This window comes from Meleagris gallopavo, chromosome 14 (assembly GCF_000146605.3).
Source record: "Meleagris gallopavo isolate NT-WF06-2002-E0010 breed Aviagen turkey brand Nicholas breeding stock chromosome 14, Turkey_5.1, whole genome shotgun sequence".
In the NCBI taxonomy this organism is placed as follows: domain Eukaryota; kingdom Metazoa; phylum Chordata; class Aves; order Galliformes; family Phasianidae; genus Meleagris; species Meleagris gallopavo.
In genome coordinates, this window is record NC_015024.2 from 19,392,640 (window position 1) to 19,411,690 (window position 19,051).

A 19,051-nucleotide genomic window follows, 5' to 3' on the forward strand; every position below is an offset into this window, starting at 1 on the left:
AACTCTTAAGAAGCCACTTAACAGATCTAAAGTAAAGCTTCTAAGGCGTAATTGTGCATTCCAAGTTAGATAATGGACAGCAGTAAATAAAGTTGAGTCAATGAGATTTATTTCACATTACAAAAAAGTTGCATAATCAAAGTTTATTTAAAAACCTCTGCTGTCTTCTGCTGCTTTCTGACCATGCATCATTACTCTCTAATCTATTTAAAGGACACAGTGTAAAGTCTCTGTAACCAGTAAGTATGATTTACAGCCACAACACTCCTGGCCTGCGTAACCCAATATAAATGAGTGATGCATGGCAAGGTTCAGGCCTTGTGGAACTGATAGCTTAAAGAGTCTGACACTAACATTGCAAACTACTACAGGAAGCAAATTATCATGCCTTCTGCTAATCTGAGTCCTACATAAATAAAAGGATCACACAATGTAATATTGCTTATAGGAGGGTAAAGCATCTGCAGCACAAGGAAATCTTGAGGTAGCAGATGTGTCTACAAGCAGTACTTTTGAACAAAACGACCAGCAAATGAGAAAAACCTCAAAAACAGTTCAGAGAATTTGTGGCCTAAGATTCCTAATTGTTGCGTCATTTATCCAAAAAATATGCCTGAGTAAAACTCATACATACACGCTGAATTTTGAGATCTTATATGTATATAAGATATAATACATATATATATATTCATATTCACATATATATATATATATATATTCATATTCACATATATATATATATATATCTATATACTATATATATATATATATATATATATATATACTATATATATATATATATATATATATATACTATATATATATATATATATATATATACTATATATATATATATATATATATATATATATATATATATATATATATATATTCACACATACTAACTGGAGCAACAGCTTTCAAAACGTGGTATATTATACTGAGTTCTATTTTATTCAGGAAAAAAAAATTCTGCCTCTATTTATTGTGATATTATACCATACTCATGTATTTTCACCAACATGGAGAAAACTGAGAACATAAAAACCATATAGGAATATCATAGTATTGTGGAAAGTTCACAGAATCATAGAATCCTTAGAGTTGGAAGGGACTCTTAAAGGTCATCAAATCCAACCAACACCCCCACAACGAACAGGGACATTTTCAGTTATATCAAATTGCTTAGAACTTGGTCCAGCCTGATCTTGAATGTCACAAATGTCTGGGGATCCACCACCTTCATGGTCAATCTGTTTTAATGTGTCACTGCCCTTGCTGTAAAAACCTTCCTCCTTATATCCAATCTAAATCTTCAATATAGCAACAGGAAATTGCAGGTTTACAGTCTGTTTACAGTCTTTTGGGATCTGAATCATCTGTCACTGTAGGCTCTTTACTACTGTTTTCAGGAAGGGGAAGACTCAACTCAAGTCTGCTATTTGTGGATCTGATTTCAGAGAAGTGCACACCTGAATCCATTGCACTGGTAGATCTCCATGTTTTTGACTTGCATTTCACATCTTTGTCCTGCTTGTGCTTTGATATGAGCTACAGCTCCTAACTTAAAGCCATCTAACTTACACAAAGACATCGACGATAAACAGGAGATACTAGGCTGGTCTTGGTAACAGAAAAACAAAACTGGAACTCTTTCATTGGCCAATGCTTTAGAATGTAGGGGGGAAAAAAGAACATAGCTGTGCCTGCAATGCACAAATAACCTTAAACACATGTTTTATATTGACTTACCGTGCCCCATCTTTATCTGCAACAAATGTTGGAGTTGCTATTAGAGGGCTTCGTAGGTCTTTTCTAATATATATTTTTTCAGTGGAAGCTGCACAGTTGGTTGGTTTTTCACGTTGCACATCAAAAGGCTTTCTTTCACTTTGAACCGCTATATGAAGATATAAGCATGGAGATTTGAAAGAAAATCATTCAAATGAATATTACTAAAAAACTAAAACTGAAATAGTAATATTTCTGTTTAAATAACTACAGTGGTGAGTTAGGTCAGCATGAAACTGAAATTTAATATGAAGACCGAAGAAACACTTCCAATTTTGCTGTACTTGTGTCTAAGTAAATTTTAACTGACAAAGGTACAGAATGATCATTTAAGTTTCCTGAACTGGAGGCAAAGCTTGGCTTTTCACAGGTATTTAGGAGACAAAACATTCTGCAATGTACATTAGGAAAAAAGAAACAAACCAGGGGGGAGGGGATTCTTATTCCAGATAAAGCTACACACAAATATAAGACTCAGTCTTACTCTGGACAAGTAGAAACAGTATGAGTTAGCTCCAGAATTTTTCTGTTATACAAGAAACGCAGCTTACTTCCCTGGAGCACGTCTCTCTGCATGATGCGCAATTCACTCATTCATTCATTCAGGCCAGTTAGGGAGCAGCATTCTAAAACTAACCTTTTCAGAACTTAGAAATGTTTCCAGTTGCAAACTGGAAGAAAATAAGTTTATTCTCCAATATGCCAAAAAAGAACTTCAACTCTTTTAAAAGAAGGGACATGAGAAGTGCTTCTTTATAATACTAAGGTATAATTGTTAAGCAGATTACAGAAATTTGTTTGGAATCTAAGTCACTAATTTTTATAAATTCATCTATAGTGTGGCATAACATTTGACCATGTCAATTTTTCATCTGAAGATGAAATGCAAATGAAACAATACTACTATGTATTCATTGTACAAATCAATCATACAGTGGTTACTGCTCTACAAGATTTAACATCACAAACAGAAAATTTAATCCTACTGTATAGGCTTTTTCAATGTAACACTAAAATACATGGATATGTTTCTTTTTATCCTTGTAAACAGCAAGCTATTTATTTGTTCATCTTGTTTTTACTAATACTGCTAGTGTGAGGAAAATTTAGGGGCTTAGTAAGCAGATGAATCTATTTTCTAGGCTTGGTGGATACATAGGTATTGATCAGAAACCTGAACCAGTACACAGCAAAATCAGTATGCATACATCCTAACAACACTGGGATGAAAAGGGTTTCTCTTTTGGAAATGCAGCAGTTTCTTCATCACAGATGTCACACCTCATATTCAGTGTGTGCATAGCCCTCTGGATTTCTAAAGTGTAAATACAACAAAGATCTCCTCATCTACAAAATGAAATTCTGCCTCCTTTATAACTCAGTGGCTGGAATTTATCTTGATTATATCAGAGTAGAAAGAAGAATAAATATTTATTGCTTCACCTTAAATTCTCCTTAAATTTATCAGAGAAAAACAAGATAACAGGCTTCATGAAGTGCTGGACTGTAGAAGCAGAAGGTGCTAAAAATTGGAATTAGAATGCATTGAAAGAGTTATTTGGATTCTAGCACTGGAACTGTAGTTAAGTATTGCATACAAACAGGAAAACAGGCTTAAAAATGACCAAACTAATATTTAAAAAAAAAAAAGACAAATACTTCCCATTTCTGGGTAAAAAGAAAAATAAACCTGCAAAAAAACCGTTCTGTACATGCAATATTAGACTCAGATTTACATCCATCTTTATTAAAGTATTTTATACTACACACATATGCTGCATTTGTAACATGCATACTAAGATGCATAACTAACTAGACTGCTCTAGGAGCACAAGTAAGCCAAGATATATATATAAAAATAACTATTGCACATTAAACATAAACAGCAACGAAAGAAAGGTGAGATAGATGGATATCAAAAGTTCTATTTCCTTCAATCAACATAGACTGAAATGAAAACATTAAAAACCAATAGTAGTCCACATATTTTTTAGTTGATAGGCACACTCTCACATTAGGTAATTAACACTCACATTCCATTTTCATGCCCATCTCTAGACATTTCTTAAGCCTACAGAACTGGCAGCGATTCCGATGGTGTTTATTGATGATACAGTCTTGGTTGCTACGACAACTGTAGGTCAGATTCTTCCTCACACTCCTTTTAAAGAAACCCTTGCATCCCTCACAACTGACAGCACCATAGTGACGACCTAGGAAACATATATATTGTCATCAGAAGGAAATAACTCCCATTTTAACATAAAAATAATTATCTTAGGGACCCTTATTTTGTATTCTTGTTATCATTTTGGACTGCAGAAAGTATTATTAAAGCCTTACAGGATGTTTCTTTATCATCTTTTGTCAGGTCTTTTAAGTGGGAAAGTGGAGAGAAGGCGGCTAAGCCTTTATTTGAATAAGAGGCCTCTGAAATAGTAGTTCCCACTTTATCTGCTGCTACAGCATATAAAGGAGCTACATAAAGGATAGCACATGCCTGAAGTTACATTAAAAGAGCACACATGCTAATCATTTAAGAAAATGGAGATAAGTAATTTCAGAATAAAATCTGAAATTCAATGTTCAGTCAAAACTCCTGTGCATATTAATTCTGATATTGTTTTAATTACACGAGCACTTTTATAAAATGCTTCCTTAGTTAATGTTGAAATTTTTTCTAGTAGATTGCTTGTTACTGAATGGATCCGAAACACACCGAGGACTCGCTTGATCTCTACTTGCCTCTTTCTTTAATAGTAAAAAACCAAAATCTACCAAGAAGTCCTGTGTTTGTCAGTGATCTCTAAGAAGCATTTTTTCCTTGAAGCAGGTAGACTTTTCTAGGCAACATTAACTGCAAGGCTGCCCACAGCTCTGGGGAACACGACTTAATTCTTCAAATGTTTTCAGTTACTAGGAGCTATGCAACTGTTATTTCCTCTTTCAGCACATGCCAATTTATCATTTACTCCACTTTAATTACAAATTAATATTCTTCCGAGCTGAGCTGTACTACTCTGTGCATATAGTTATAAGTGTATAACATCTCTTTCCACTTTACATTCACTTGCTTCTGCCATCAGCATGGTTATAATCATTTAAAACTACATGAAACCTCCTCCCTTCTTTCACCCTAGTAATCTTTCCACTCAGTTTCCTGAACGTTGCTTTCTATGCTTCCTTACCTGATGCTTTATCACCACAGACCACGCAATATTCTACTACCTGGGCCCGCTGAACATCAGCTTTTCCCAGCAAACGTTCCACCGAAGCAGAGTCTGTCACTATCTGAGTGAAAATTCCAAAACAAAAAGAGGTAACTAGGCAGTATTTTCTGCTGAAAGCAAGGAGCTTTGCCTAGGGTTGGTGTATCAACAGGCAAGAGGCAGCCAAAGGTGAAGACAAGTATGACAGATGTGGAATGAAATTAAGTAGTATAAAATAAAAGTTAATGAGCATTTTTACTGTCAACGGCAAGAATATTAGAGCAGCCAAAGCAAAACATGAATCCCAAACTGCACTCCCAGCTTCGTTCAATAGAACTTCCCTCACTTGTACAGTCAGCAGTATGCTTCCTTTCTTGCGAACTACTGTCAAACAACTACTATATTTTACCCAAAGATGGTTGTACTCCACACACCCTTCCCAGACATCCTCACATTAGCTAGTACGTATACATGGTTTGGAGGACACAGTCTGAAACAGATTAATTATAAAAAACAGTCTGGCTTCTGAAGACCTTGGATCCCAAAACTTCAGTTGAAAACATTCAACTCACCACAGAAAAATTAAAGCAAAACAAAACTCACTTGGTAACAACTGGTGCAACATTATAAAATAAGTTTTCAAGGACTGTTGACACAATTTGTCAAAAAAATTGGTTTAGAAAAAAAAAGATACTGTTCACTGTAAAATACTCTCTTATTCTAATAGTAGAAATAGGAACCAGTCACCAGCTTGTATTTATTCATTTTATTTTTTTTAAAGGTGGCTAGGAAAAAATCTCAAATTTCACTGGGAATGGATTATTGCTTATATAATCTGTTTTGCAGAGTTCCTATTGATATGGACAATGTTCAAGGCCCACAAACGTAACAGAGGCTGTGAGCCAGCAGAGTGCCTTTGCAGCCACAAAGGCCAATGGTATCCTAAGATGCATTAAAGAGTCTGATCAACCAGGGCGAGGGAGGTGATCTTTTCCCTCACCTTTGCCCTGGTGAGGTCACATCTGGAGTAGTGTCTCCACTTCTGGGCTCCTCAAATCAAGGCAGTTATAGACTGGCTGGCTAAAGTACAGTGGAGGTTACAAAGATTATGAAGGGCCTGGAACATCTCTCTTAAGAGGAAAGGCTGGGAGACCTGGGATGTGTTCAGCTTGGAGTAGAGAAGGCTGAGAGAGGACCTTATCAATGCTTATAAGTATCTAAAGAGTGGTGAGCTCAAGTGGACGGGGCCAAGCTCTTTTTAGTAGTGCACAGCCAAGGGCACTGGACACCAGTTGAAACGCAGGAGGTTCCATATGAACAGGAGAATGACAGAGCACTGGAACAAGCTGTCCAGAGAGATGAAGGAGTCTCTTTCTCTGGAGATATCCAAAACTCGCCTGGATACTTTCTTTTGCAACCTGCTCTTGGGAACCTTCTTTAGCAGAAAGGTTGGACTTACAATGAAATAAATGTTGTCTTTGCGTAACAAAAAGATGTAATGACTGCAAAAGGGTTCAAAGAAGCACCATGGAGCTCTGATACAAGGTACATTTCTGCTTGCAGAAATGAAGACCTTGATTTTTTGAGTAATGTAAGGAGATGTACCAGTACAAACTGGTTCTGTAGTATGAATGATAGCCAGAGGGGAAGGTTAACTATGAGAGGTTATCGCAGCATACCATAATAAGTAAATACCAAACAAGAAAGGGAGGACAATATAGAGGAGTCACCCAAGCAGTAAAGTAAATAGGGACCAGACATCTGCTGAGGAAATTAGAAGCACTGGATAGGTTGTAAACCCTGGAGTCCTCAACCAACAAGGAAACAGGGGAGGGAATTTGCACCAGGGAGCGGGAAATATAAACTGTCCCTTCTCTCTACTCCTTGCATCCTTTCATCCTTGCAGTCACCTGCTATTGCAAAAGGGTGAAATAATTTGTGATTCAAAGCAAATTCTGCCTGAGTCTGGAATACTGAACACAAGCATTTCTCACAGACTAGATGGTCTCTAGAGGCCTTTTCTAACCCCTACAATTCTGTGATTCTGTGACAGCTTCTGCACTGAAGAACATCAATCCCAATACCATGACAATGCACTGTGAGCCTATGTTTGCCCAGGTAAGCTCTATCACTGCACATCTGTAAATCTTTACTAGATCTGAAATCTTGGCACCCCTCACAAGCACCAGCTTAATTATTTGTGTATGCTTTCTCATAATTGGAATTTCAGTGAGAGGTAATGAATACAATCGAATGCATGAGAAACATGAAGACAGCACGATTTAGGACTGACTACCGTAGCCTACAATTGTTATCATCTAATCCATGTTATAAAGTTATTGCAATTCCTGATGTCTTAAAGGAATTCTACATTTAAAGCACTGAAAAGTCAAAAACTGAAACAGAAAAATCTGTGGTTAGTCTTGTTTACCATATTTACCTGAATTCTGCCTGGCACAATGTTGTCTGCTGTGGTAAAGATAAGTTGTTTGGCATTAGATGTCTCAGGTGCTGCCAAAATCACCTTTCCCGCACCAGTTCCATCTGGACTGGCTAAAATAAACTGTTGCTTTGGAGACACAGATGAGTCCACTGCTGTCACTATCTGGATTTTTTGACCTGTTTGCTGATCGGTCACAATCTATAAAACACATCGAAGATGGCATGTTTATATTTTTTATATGTTTTTATAGGTTTATATTATAAAATACTGTTTCATAAAAGCCCTTGTTACTAATTATTTTGCTATCTGTTAGACTGGTGCAAAGTGCAAATAATATAAACAAAACAAGTTGTTTAGCATATTTCTGTATCTTCATACCTACCATACAGAAGAGAAATACTAGATAAACTTGTGAAAAGTTGGAGTTCATCTTGTGGTGGAGGTTGTATGGCCAGACCATTTCAAATGCCTCTCCTGCACCACCTCTGGCAAAAGTACAAGAGTATTGTACAGGCACAAAACAAGGTCAAGGACGGCTAAAGAAGTACTGCAGCACTCTGGTAACACTAACAGTTAGTTTTCATATCATTTGGCACTGCATACATTTAGAATTCTGATATATTAATGCTATCTTTATATTATCCATGAGCAACAACAATCCATCATGTAGTAATCCAAGCATTAACTTCAGCCTTCACAGGCAAGTCTGCCACTGGTTCTTTCTAAACATTACAGGGAGAGAGAGGGAGGAAGGGAGGGAAGGATAGAGAGAGGAAAGGAGAAGGAAGTCTTTAGAGATGATCTTAAACATTCTGAACTGTCCGTTGACAGTGTCTGCCCATTTGGTATGGCTAGAGCTCATGCAACTTGTAGGCTGTTTAACCCCTGAAATTATTCCTCACTCCACTACACCAATATAATTATTATATACAGCCAACTAGCCATCACCAATTGTATCTTTTGAGAGAAAGAGTTCTGGTCTGCAATAGAAATGATCTATTCTTACAAATTTTGAAGAAACCTTCAATAGATTTTAGTGCTATTTTGTATAAAATGAGAGCAGGAGAAGGAAAAAAAAAAAAAGAAGATGTAACAGTTTACTACTAAACCAATAGATTTTTACCTGAATGCGCTGTGGTGAGCCTACAGAGGAATCTGTGGAAATAATCTGGATACGCTGGGAAGGGCTGGTCATCACTGGAGAATCAGATAGTGAATTCTGAATAGTCTGTACCTGTAAAATAACACACAGAATTCTGATTTACACATTTTAAAATGCAGATGCTAACTAAACATCAGATGGCTTTAGCATGCAACCTACATTTAATGGAAAGCTTATAACCATTAAACCAACTCAGATTTTTTTTTCCCCCAATGAATTACAGGGTTTTTTTTGGGGGGGGAGGGGTGGAATAGAACGAACGTGATAGATGACAAAAACCACACAAAACCAAATCAAGGCATATTCAAAAATCACAATTATAATTTTTCACAAACAAAGAAAACATAGTTAAATTGCGTGAGTCTTCGGTTTACCGAAATGCAGAAATGCTCTTTTCTCAACTTACAATTTTATATTCATCCCTTTTTTTCTTTTGTGTATTTTGTTTTTATAATGTGTCATGTTAAATATTTCATTATTTTAAAAATTTTAAATAAAAATGTCCTCAATCCTGGGTTCATAGATGGGACAAGAGACACACAGAATTTGTTTGAAGAGTACACAGACCTATCTGAATGAACTGACTCTTCGCTTTGATTTCTGATCTTATCCATGAAGTTTTCTGAAAGCGTGGTGCCTTTACAGCCCAACTGAACAAAATGGCGATTCCACTCTCCAAGTAAAAGAAAGAAAAATCTTAATAGCGCAAATATTTTTAGAGGTAAATAGTTAAATTTAATACAGCTAGTAATCTGGATATCTTTGTTTTTGTGTGCTGCTTGTCTCCCTCCCATCTTCTTTTTCCAAGTTGTTCTGTCTTTCTATTTCATGGTACTGCAAGCTTTTTTCTCGAATGTACACTTCTACGTATTTAAGTGCATGTGGGCAACTTCTGTTACTCTAACAGAATAACAGAAGTTACTCTAGTGAGAAATTCACTAGATGATGACTAGCTCTGCTTTCCTGGTGCATTTTCCAAGTCAGTAATCTATGACTTGAATTGATAGTTTAACACTTGTGAGAAAATTCAAACAAAAGATAATTTTGTTCTAAAGCCATATACTGCACATGCTCACCAATGTTTTCAGACAGGATACAAAAATATTTGAATAACAGTATACATGACATTTTGTTGCAACAGGTTACAGAAAGTAACACAATTCTAAGCAGTAGATAAATATTTACCATAACAACACTGCAGCAACTCCCAGGTGACATTACTGTCCGCAGCCAACAGCATGACATGAATACTTTTTAGTCACATTCTTTTTGAAAGTAATTATATAAAATGATAGAAAAAACCAATACTTTGGAAGACTGTTGACAGCAAACTTTACACATGCAGTATGTCTGAAAACAAAGTGTTATGAATTGTTATGATACCGTACACACTTATACAGATATTTCATCCTAGTGGGAATAAAATACTACGGTGATGTATCATATAGAAAAGAACAGAATATTGCAGTCTGGTTTCTTCTACACCCAGTTTAAGCCATAACTACTTACTGAAAACCAGGCAAATAGGCCAGAACTCTATTCTTTGGAAGAATGTTTTTAATCTCAACAAACTACATGCCTAGATTACATACATCTGCTTAATGCTAAATAAACCTTATTTTCAGTTTAGCAGATTTTACATTTTGATAGTTTCAGAATTTTAAGTATTTTCATATTGTAAACTCTATAATTTACAATAATTGTAATTAAGAATTTAATTGTAAAGAATTTGTATTTTCATAAATACCCCACAAATACAAGTTTACACTGTTTCACAATATCTATAGGGCTGCGTTTAACACAGAGAATCACCCAGGTTAGAAAAGACCTCCAAGATCATCTGGCCCAACCATCCACCTACCACCACGATTTCCCCACTAAACCACATTCCTTAGTACCATCTCTAAACGTTTATTGAATACCTGCAGGGACAGTGACTCAAACACTTCCTGGGCAGCCCACTCCAGTGCCTGACCACTCCATCGGAGAATTTTTTTTCTATAATCCAACCTGAACCCGCCCTGGTGCACCTTGAGGCCACTTCCTCTAATACTACTGCTAGTTATGTGGGAGTAGAGGCCAACCAACACCTCACAACAACCTCTTCTCAGGTGGTCGTAGACAGCAATATATGACCAGCTATAACATTTTACATAGGAATTAGTGTATCAACATAGCCCAATATCTGCAGTGACAGGTGACCAAACCTAGGAAACTCAAATTGTTTTTATTAAGTCTTATTTCAAATAACTTCTGAATGATTTACTCATCTGAACTTGTACAGGTGAACAACAGGTTACCGTCAATTTAATCACCTCCTGTTTAGTATACAAAAAAGTTAATTTGTGATGTAAGGAAAAAAAACCAGTTTGGATAGAAAGGAAAATTTACTGCACAGTTTCCTTGGGGAAAAAATAAGTCTTAAAATACACAGCACTTTCCATGAAGCCATACTGTTTAACTCTCCTATTGCCCATATCCTAAGTAGTCCCATATATTGTAGAAGTAAAATCTAAAGCTATATTTAGAACAAAGGGCACAGAAGTTGAATGACAAATGAATCAAACATACAGGCAGATACACGTGTAGTATGTTCTCATTATTAGATAATATTAGATGATCCAGCAGTAGAGAAAAATACCTAGGCAAGAAAACAACAAACAGAAAAACACCTATCAAGAGACTCCCAGTGGACACATTTGAACATCAGCTTCCTTATTTAAATTCAATGGCTACTGAAAATACCAAGCTTATTTTCCAGACTGAATACACATGCCATTGGTTGACAGCAAAGTAAGAACCAGGGTAGAAAGTCAAATGCAAAAATGGAACAGTTTACAAGAAAGGAAAAAAAACTTTCAGCAATATTATTTGTCAGCTAAATTTCTACCTTGGATATTTTCACACACCTACAATGAATAAGAATGGATGCAATTCTGATGATTTATTTATTATTATACTCATCAATTCTAACAAGTTTGACTTCTAAGTAGAAAATAAAGAAAGAAACAGGAGTCCAAGAATATACCATTCTCTACACTGTTAGTAATAGAGATTTACCAGGCTGACTTCGGATAGCTTACGTGAATCCCAAATTTTTTTCTATAGCGTTCTAATTAAAGATAGCACTAATCGAATAAAAATATTCTGAAAGCAAATCACTCGTAAATACTCATTTCAGGAAGGTAACAGTTTAGCATTATATTAGGCTCGTTTTCAGGATTACACTTACTGTTCACTATATTATCATACTGTTCAAAACAAACATCACACCATGAAGAACCCATATAATGCTTAAAGCAACCACTATGGAAGCTGCATATAAAAAGACCTACTTCTTCAAAGTCAGGGATGGTACATTTTTGTAATTCTGAATTATATTAAAAAAATTAAATGCGTCCTGATTTCTTTAACACAGGAAGCTTTCCAGAGAAGATGAAAGAAATAAATCAGCCTTATATCACAGAATTTCAGTGCATCACATTTTACACAGGCTTAATTCGCAGTCCTTAAAAAAAAAAAAACACCAAACCCAAACACACTAATATCATGACTTAGAGATAGTTAGAAAATTATGAATGTGATGTAAGAAGTTATCTCAAGACATCCTAATTCCCATACAGAAGACAGATCAAATACACCTGCTTTAAGAAATGGGAAAAAAAAAGTTCTAATGTATGTAACTTTGTTTGCTTTCTGGACCTCCCTAGCTGTACACTGTACTGACTCCAGTACTTACAGAGTCAAATCCTTCCTGCAGCCTTATTTACATTTTTCCTCAGCAAGTCTCTGAGGCCAAATTAATCTGAAAAAAAAAATTGAACTCACTTCTAGTCAGATCAAAGATATTTGCATCCAGTGTCCATTCATGAGGATTCCAATCACAGAAAGCAACAGAATTGTTATAAAACAGATTCTCTGCGACCCTTCTCCTCTGAAGGTCAAGTGCACTATCACTGCCTGTAACCAAGGAAGCAGAATCGATGTGTTCCTGCTGTTTTGCCAGCTGCTGAAGGAGTCTGTCTAATGGTAAAATTAATTTCATCTTTAGGAGATATTCCCATGTTGTCAAGCTTACCCATCCCACTGTCTCCCTGTTCTTAAGCCCCTTAACATGCTTTCTGTGAACTATGAAACAGCAAAATGAAATCTGAGACAAGTGTTTGCTTGTAGCTTGAAGTATTTTCAAATCAATTACTTGACAAAGAAAATCCACCATATCTCCTGTGCAGCATCTTTGGCCTTTACATTCATTAGCTTAATATATTTAAAAGAATATACTCCTCTCTCAACTTGTCCAGGCCTTGCAAGTAACACAAATCACTATTCTTACAGATAAGAATTTATGTAGTAAGTTTGTAACACCTAAGTGATTCACCTGCTTAAATTCCATGATAAAATATTTGTATGAGCTGCAATGAAGGCTGATCAAAAAACGAAAAGAAATTTCTTAGGGAAATTTTTAAGTTACATTACCTGAACTTATGGAAAAGCAACCTTGAAAGTTGACTAGTTTTATGAAAATAAACTTGAATGCAGTGAATTACCATTAGAGAGCCTTATGCAACAAATGCGTGACTTGGGTTTATTTAAGTATCTATGGTACTTTATTTCAATTTCAAGGACCCTTAGCCTCACCACTAAAATGTGCTCACTACTGACTGAAATCAGGCTCTTGATACAAAACTCTATTTGAAAACAGTAGCCATGAATAATTACTATAACTACTGGATTGTATTTACAGCACAAGTACAGTGTAACAATTAGTTGACCTGATATTTATTTAGTGTGAAGAAGCTACTATTACTTAACAACCTTTTGACACCAATCTTTAGTTGGTCTCTCAAGATGCTTAATTCACATTTGTCTTACACGGAACAAGAACTGAATCTGAAATATAATAACTGGGAATATAAACACTGGGAATTCTTTGTGACTTAAGGGTTCTTCATGGTCACTTTAGATCCAATTTTGAAAAGTAGTAATAGCCCTTATTACTCCCTACAGCAACAGCTCTGTTTAAAAACTAAGGTACTGTGCATAAAATACATATGCATAACAAAATACATTTTAATGATACACAAATTAATTTGATGTGGAGACTGAACTTGGGCTATTGATACATTGCATGGTAATGGTACTACATAAATACTTAAGAAAAGCAGCATTACTTCTGCATTAAGGCTAAAGCATTTTCTGGACTTTTCAAAACTAACTGAGAATGAGGAAGAATTCCTAAAATTCCCTCTGAATCCACAAGCTGCTCTCTACTCTGCAATCTTATGTACACTCAACTGCATACACAAAAAAATGGAACTTTCTCCTACAATCTCTTCAGAAACAATCAGCTAGAAAACACGAAGCAACACTGCTACAGAGAAACCAAAAGCAGTGGAAATATCTGAAACCATTAAAAGGACAATACAGTAAATACAAAAATACAAACAATGGGGACTGCTCACTAACTCCTGTGATGCAGCCACAGTATAATGGAAAGCAAACATGACTAACTGTTGCTCAAGAAGGAAAAAACAACACAGCCTATTTGCACAGCAATCTGATTTGGTGCTTGGCATTGTAGTTTTCAATACAGTGATGCACAATGTACAACTATACTGAAAAACTGCTGCAGATATAGCTGAACATGTATTAAATTATCCTGTTTGTAATTTCCCTCTGAGCATTCAAAACTTAAAATTCTGTACATAATGACTCTTTTCCTTTCATTTAGTTTTAATATTCCAAAAAATCTCTCATTTAAGGCTAATGCCAAGCTTTATGTTACATTTTCTACTGTAACCAGCGAGCACAGATATAGTACACTTCAAGAAAACTAGTAATGTATTTTGTTGTATTAAAAACTGTATCAGGCTAAAAACACTCAGTCATTCATACAAAAAAAATTACTCAAAATTTATATGCAACATCAATTAACTCTTAGTGAGACAATGCTGCTTGCAACTACTTTTCCATGAAAAAAGTTTTCATGGGTTTATGCACCAAGCAGGTGTATAATTTAAGGAGGAGTTGAATACTGTAAAGAGATGAAGCCCTCTATTTACCCACCGGCTAGGAAGAAATCACAGAGCTTCATAAATTCTTGGGATGAAGCGATCTCTCCAGTGGCAAGATACAACCATCACACTATGTTACCACGGTGCATTTCCTGCACGAGGAATTACAAATGTCACATATTTTATGTGTCTAAGATGTGATTAAAGATCTCAATTTCTACCAAAACAGTTTAAGGTTTGCAGTATTTCCATTACAGGTTTTTATTCCCAATTGTTTTGGAAAAGTTTTTGTTAAAAAAAAAAAGTGCTTGCCAAACTGATATCTGATATAGCAAATTTGAGTGACAATCACTTGTCAGTTTCCACTGAGAAATTACAGGATTTTTTTTTTTAAACTATGCATTAGATGTTATTTCCAGAATACTTGGTAGACCATTTTCCACACTGTAGTATAGTAATTGTTACTATGAACTTTAAGAGAACCAAAATTGTTAATAAAAATAACACAATGGATTTCTAATCCATTTCTGAAAACATGATGTACATTTACTTTATGTAGCTTATGTAGCTTATTCTTGATCATACTTACTAACATCAAGGTATAATCTTAGTTCAACAAGTTAAAAAAACCACCAACCAAAACCAATGTCTGAAAAGTGGTCTTGTCTACAGAAGTCTGAGCATATTTGCCCCTCATTATTTATGAAATCTCAATTATAAAATCACACAGTTAAACAACTTTGACAGATATTAAACTAAATAATTTTAAACAAAACCAAGTTTTTTGTCTTTTTTTAGAACTAAAGTTAGCAAACTTAAAGAGACAAATTACTTCCCTTCTATGGACATGAAAACATGCAGTTTGAATGTTTACGAGTTGATTTAGACATTCTACCTGATGAATATCCAAGCTTCAGTGAATTTAAAAGCATCACTTAATAGCAAGCACAAAAATCTACTCAAAGTGTCATCTCACATATAGAGATATGAAATATAAAGCTCGATTTAAATCAACCATCCTATTGTAAATTCAATACAGTACATAAGTAAAACAGGTAAATTCAAACACTTGAGATTCAGATGATATCTCAAGAGAAGAGCTGAAACCTTTCACAATCAAAATAAATTAATCATCAAATCACAAGAAGATTTTTTTAAATATTATTCTTCTAAACAATACATAATACAGACAAGCATCTCTACAGTTAACGGTGAACTTCCCACTTGCATTCCTGATGGGGAGGTCACTAGAATGAAACAGAGCAATTATCATCAGCTGCACTGGTTTGTATGACCCCAGGCATAAATCAGTACTGTTCTATGAATATCTGCTCTGTTTATTACAAATTGGAAACAGCAAAGACAATCTTAAGTAGTTTTTCTCTCAGAAGCTCATATGCCAATCGTTGTGCTATCTTCACTCACCTCAGCCACCTGCTGAGTCTCCATTACCTGCTGAGCCAGCACCTCCATATTGGTTGCCATGGCGAAGCAAGATCATTAGAAAACCTGTTTGAAAAAGATGCCAGCAACTTCCATCAGGCACTAAAAGTTTTTTTTTTTTTTCCTTTACTGCTAAACAAGTTTCTGATATGACTTAAGAATTCACAACACTATTTCATCTATCTGAAAAATAAGATACGGTGTGGTTGTATATGCATGTATATATGCAGTACATGCATACAGGAAATACAGCGTTCAAAAAGCTGAATTCTGCTATTCACAGCACAGTTATTCTTCTACTTTATAAAGTTTCTCATACAATTTTTTTACTCTATTATTTAAGCAGCAAGCATAAGATGCTAGTTTTATAAACCAGAAAGAACTGATTTAAGCATTGATTATCAGCGCGGTTTGCAAGTACTCTCCTGAACTCAAGGGATGGGAAACTCTGCAGATAAACTGCTCCTGATTATGCCCTGGACAAGGAAACAGCAAACTGAGAACGGTGTTTGAGTAAACTTCTATTGAATCATTCCAACAAACTGCCATGATCACTCACATTCTTACAGTAATCTACCACAGTACGGGTAAAAGACTACTACATCTAGAAATATTTTCTGTTATCGAAAATATATCTTAATTATAATGTGGCACTATTGCCAGTCTGACATGAAAATACAACAGAACTGCTTTATTCTGATGTGGGTGTCTGTACCTTCAGCTTTATGCTTTTCAAGGTTTAAAGAGCAAAAGTGCAAACAGAAGAAATAAGAACAAATATTTTCTATATCTTATTAATGATTCTTGTAAGGGCTGTGTTTCCTCAAAGATAAATTTAATTAAGGTTTCAAATTTGTGCACTTTCTTCTTACAAAGCCAGAGTTTATACAACCCAGGTGTAGGTAATGAAACTGCATTCCTGAATAGCAGCATATTTGATGTTTCATTGACACCCTTCTAATGATACTTGCATAGCAATAATTTCACATAAAGTTAAAAAAGAAAAACAAACATGCAAATCTACTGCTAACAGCAGAACACTAAATAGAAAAATATATTCATGCCTCCAGCACAACACCCTCCCCCCAAACTCAACTTTTACAAAGCTAATGTTAAAATGTTTCAATTCAATTAAAGGTTGAATCCTACTGTGGTAAATGTGTAAATGATCGCATATATATCAGTGAAAGACTATTTGTAACACCTTGTTACCAAAACTGAGACATCCTCTGTGTAATTGTATTAATGTTACTGTCTCATGCAGCTTTTCATTTTACCATTTCCTCCAGGCTTATTTAATGCTACAAGTTTCCCAAATTATTCAGCAATTCTTTATTTTTGTTGTCTTGTTTTGAAATTATTTTAAGTCAATTAAAATAAAAAAACACGACATACTTATGTTTTCTCAGTGCTTTAAGATGAAGGAAGCATCAAAGATGAGATTTTGTTCCTAAAAATACCTTTTTAAGACTCAATCAAGTTTTCCTATGATAAGTCTCTTAACAAACTTGCTGTGAGTGTTGTTATCCACCAAAATTCTTTGCACTTTCAACCCTCCCATAACGACAATGGAGGCTATCAAAGCAAATTAACTGGCAGCTGACGGACTATGCACAGCCATACAGGTAAGCTTGTTAAAAACGCGATTCTTGAGAGGGCAACACAAAAAATAGAATCTGCTGCCTAGCAAAACCGCTCACAAATAGAAAAATAAAAATAAAAAAATACCCAAATCAACCAACAAAAAAGGCAGAACACAAAAACAGCAAAAAAGGAACTAGAGCACCAGGAAAACAGTTCTGCTACAAGAGGACAGCAGCTAACCATACATACATGGATCTCCTGTCCAAAACATTAGACAAAACCGCTTCACTCAGCCAAGTCGCAGACCAACCTCCAAGAAATTCACACCCTCCATTCGATGTTTTATGGGGACAGTCCTACAAGTCTGACACAAAGGAAGGCTGAGTTCAGCTGTACTGAAACCTCTTCCTACTACTCAGTGAGGCTGCCTTCCTCACGCTGTGTGCCGGCCCAGCAGCAGCTCGGCATCTCGGGAGCCCGGAGCACAACGCGGGGAAGAGGGGGCGGCAGGCGCGGCTCTGCTGGGAACCCGCGTTACGCCACGAGCAGTGGTAAGAAGGCAGCAAAAACTCTTACAATGGATAAGACTGAAAAAGCACAAAGTCAACGACCCGTACGGGTGCAGCCCCAACACCTTCAAAAGCGGCCCAGACAGGGACAGCCTCCCCACCGCCCATCGACAGCGCTGCCCCGCGGCGCCTTTCCTCCGCAGCCTATCGCTGCGCTTCCCCGGGCACGCGGCGCCCAGCGGCCGCGCTCCTCCTTCCCGCCTCCCTCCACAGCCAATGACCTCATCGGAGTTGCGGCATTCCTACCCCGCGCTGCCCATTGGCCGCAAGCACCGCCTGTCACGCAGCTGGCACCGCCCCTCAAGCGAGGGGGAAAACACCCGAGGGACCCGACTGAGCACAAGATGGCCGCGCTGGCAGGCGGCCAAATCCCAGGCGGGGCCGCGGCCGCCGCCGCCATTAGGCCCCCTCCCCTCTGCTATCCCCTTATGTCGAGCCAAGGCTACCGCGCGCGGCGCTGGGGCGGCAGCCGGTAAAATGGCGGCGGCCTCAGCCCCGTATGCAAAGTACCCACCGCCCCCTCCCCTCCGCCCTCCCGGTGGCAAAGGTAAAAGGGTCGGGTTCACGCCGCCGCCTCCGCCCGCTTAGACTCCATCTTCCCTCTCCGTCCGCGACTCGCGCTCGGCATCTCCACGGCCGCGGTCCCAGCGGCCCCCGGACGGCGGACGGCTCTCACCGAGACCCGACCGTCTCCGGCCTCACGAGGCCCGCATTCCAGCACAGCGTCTCCGCACCGGGACGCCGCACCGGATCATCCCGGCGCCACGACGACCTGCCCTCTCTTCGGGAGCCGCGGGCCCGGCCTGTGGCACCGCTGGCTGCCGCTGCGCAGCGAC

The 19,051-nt window shown here is 37.2% G+C and overlaps 1 protein-coding gene across 7 annotated transcripts in view; it reads right to left on the reverse strand.

Annotated features, from left to right (window-relative positions):
- Positions 1–17,474, reverse strand: part of NR2C2 (nuclear receptor subfamily 2 group C member 2) — a 35,717-nt gene extending 18,243 nt beyond the window's left edge. For 4 of the 7 annotated variants that reach the window (XR_795216.2, XR_795217.3, XM_031555632.1 and 1 more), the window contains exons 1-7: positions 17,458–17,472; positions 16,045–16,128; positions 8,567–8,677; positions 7,441–7,641; positions 4,980–5,082; positions 3,825–4,004; positions 1,753–1,900 (exon numbers count right to left, since the gene is read on the reverse strand). Coding sequence is in view for 5 of the 7 variants with exons in the window: in XM_031555632.1 (XP_031411492.1) it covers positions 1,753–1,900; positions 3,825–4,004; positions 4,980–5,082; positions 7,441–7,641; positions 8,567–8,677; positions 16,045–16,104 (803 nt within the window). In the remaining 2 variants the exon portion in view is untranslated. Of the gene's footprint in view, positions 1–1,752; positions 1,901–3,824; positions 4,005–4,979; positions 5,083–7,440; positions 7,642–8,566; positions 8,678–14,671; positions 14,772–16,044; positions 16,129–17,457 lie in introns of those variants that run through there. The other 3 variants (XM_010718786.3, XM_010718787.3, XM_019620274.2) reach the window with 3 other exon arrangements.
- Positions 17,475–19,051: the final 1,577 nt, after the last annotated feature.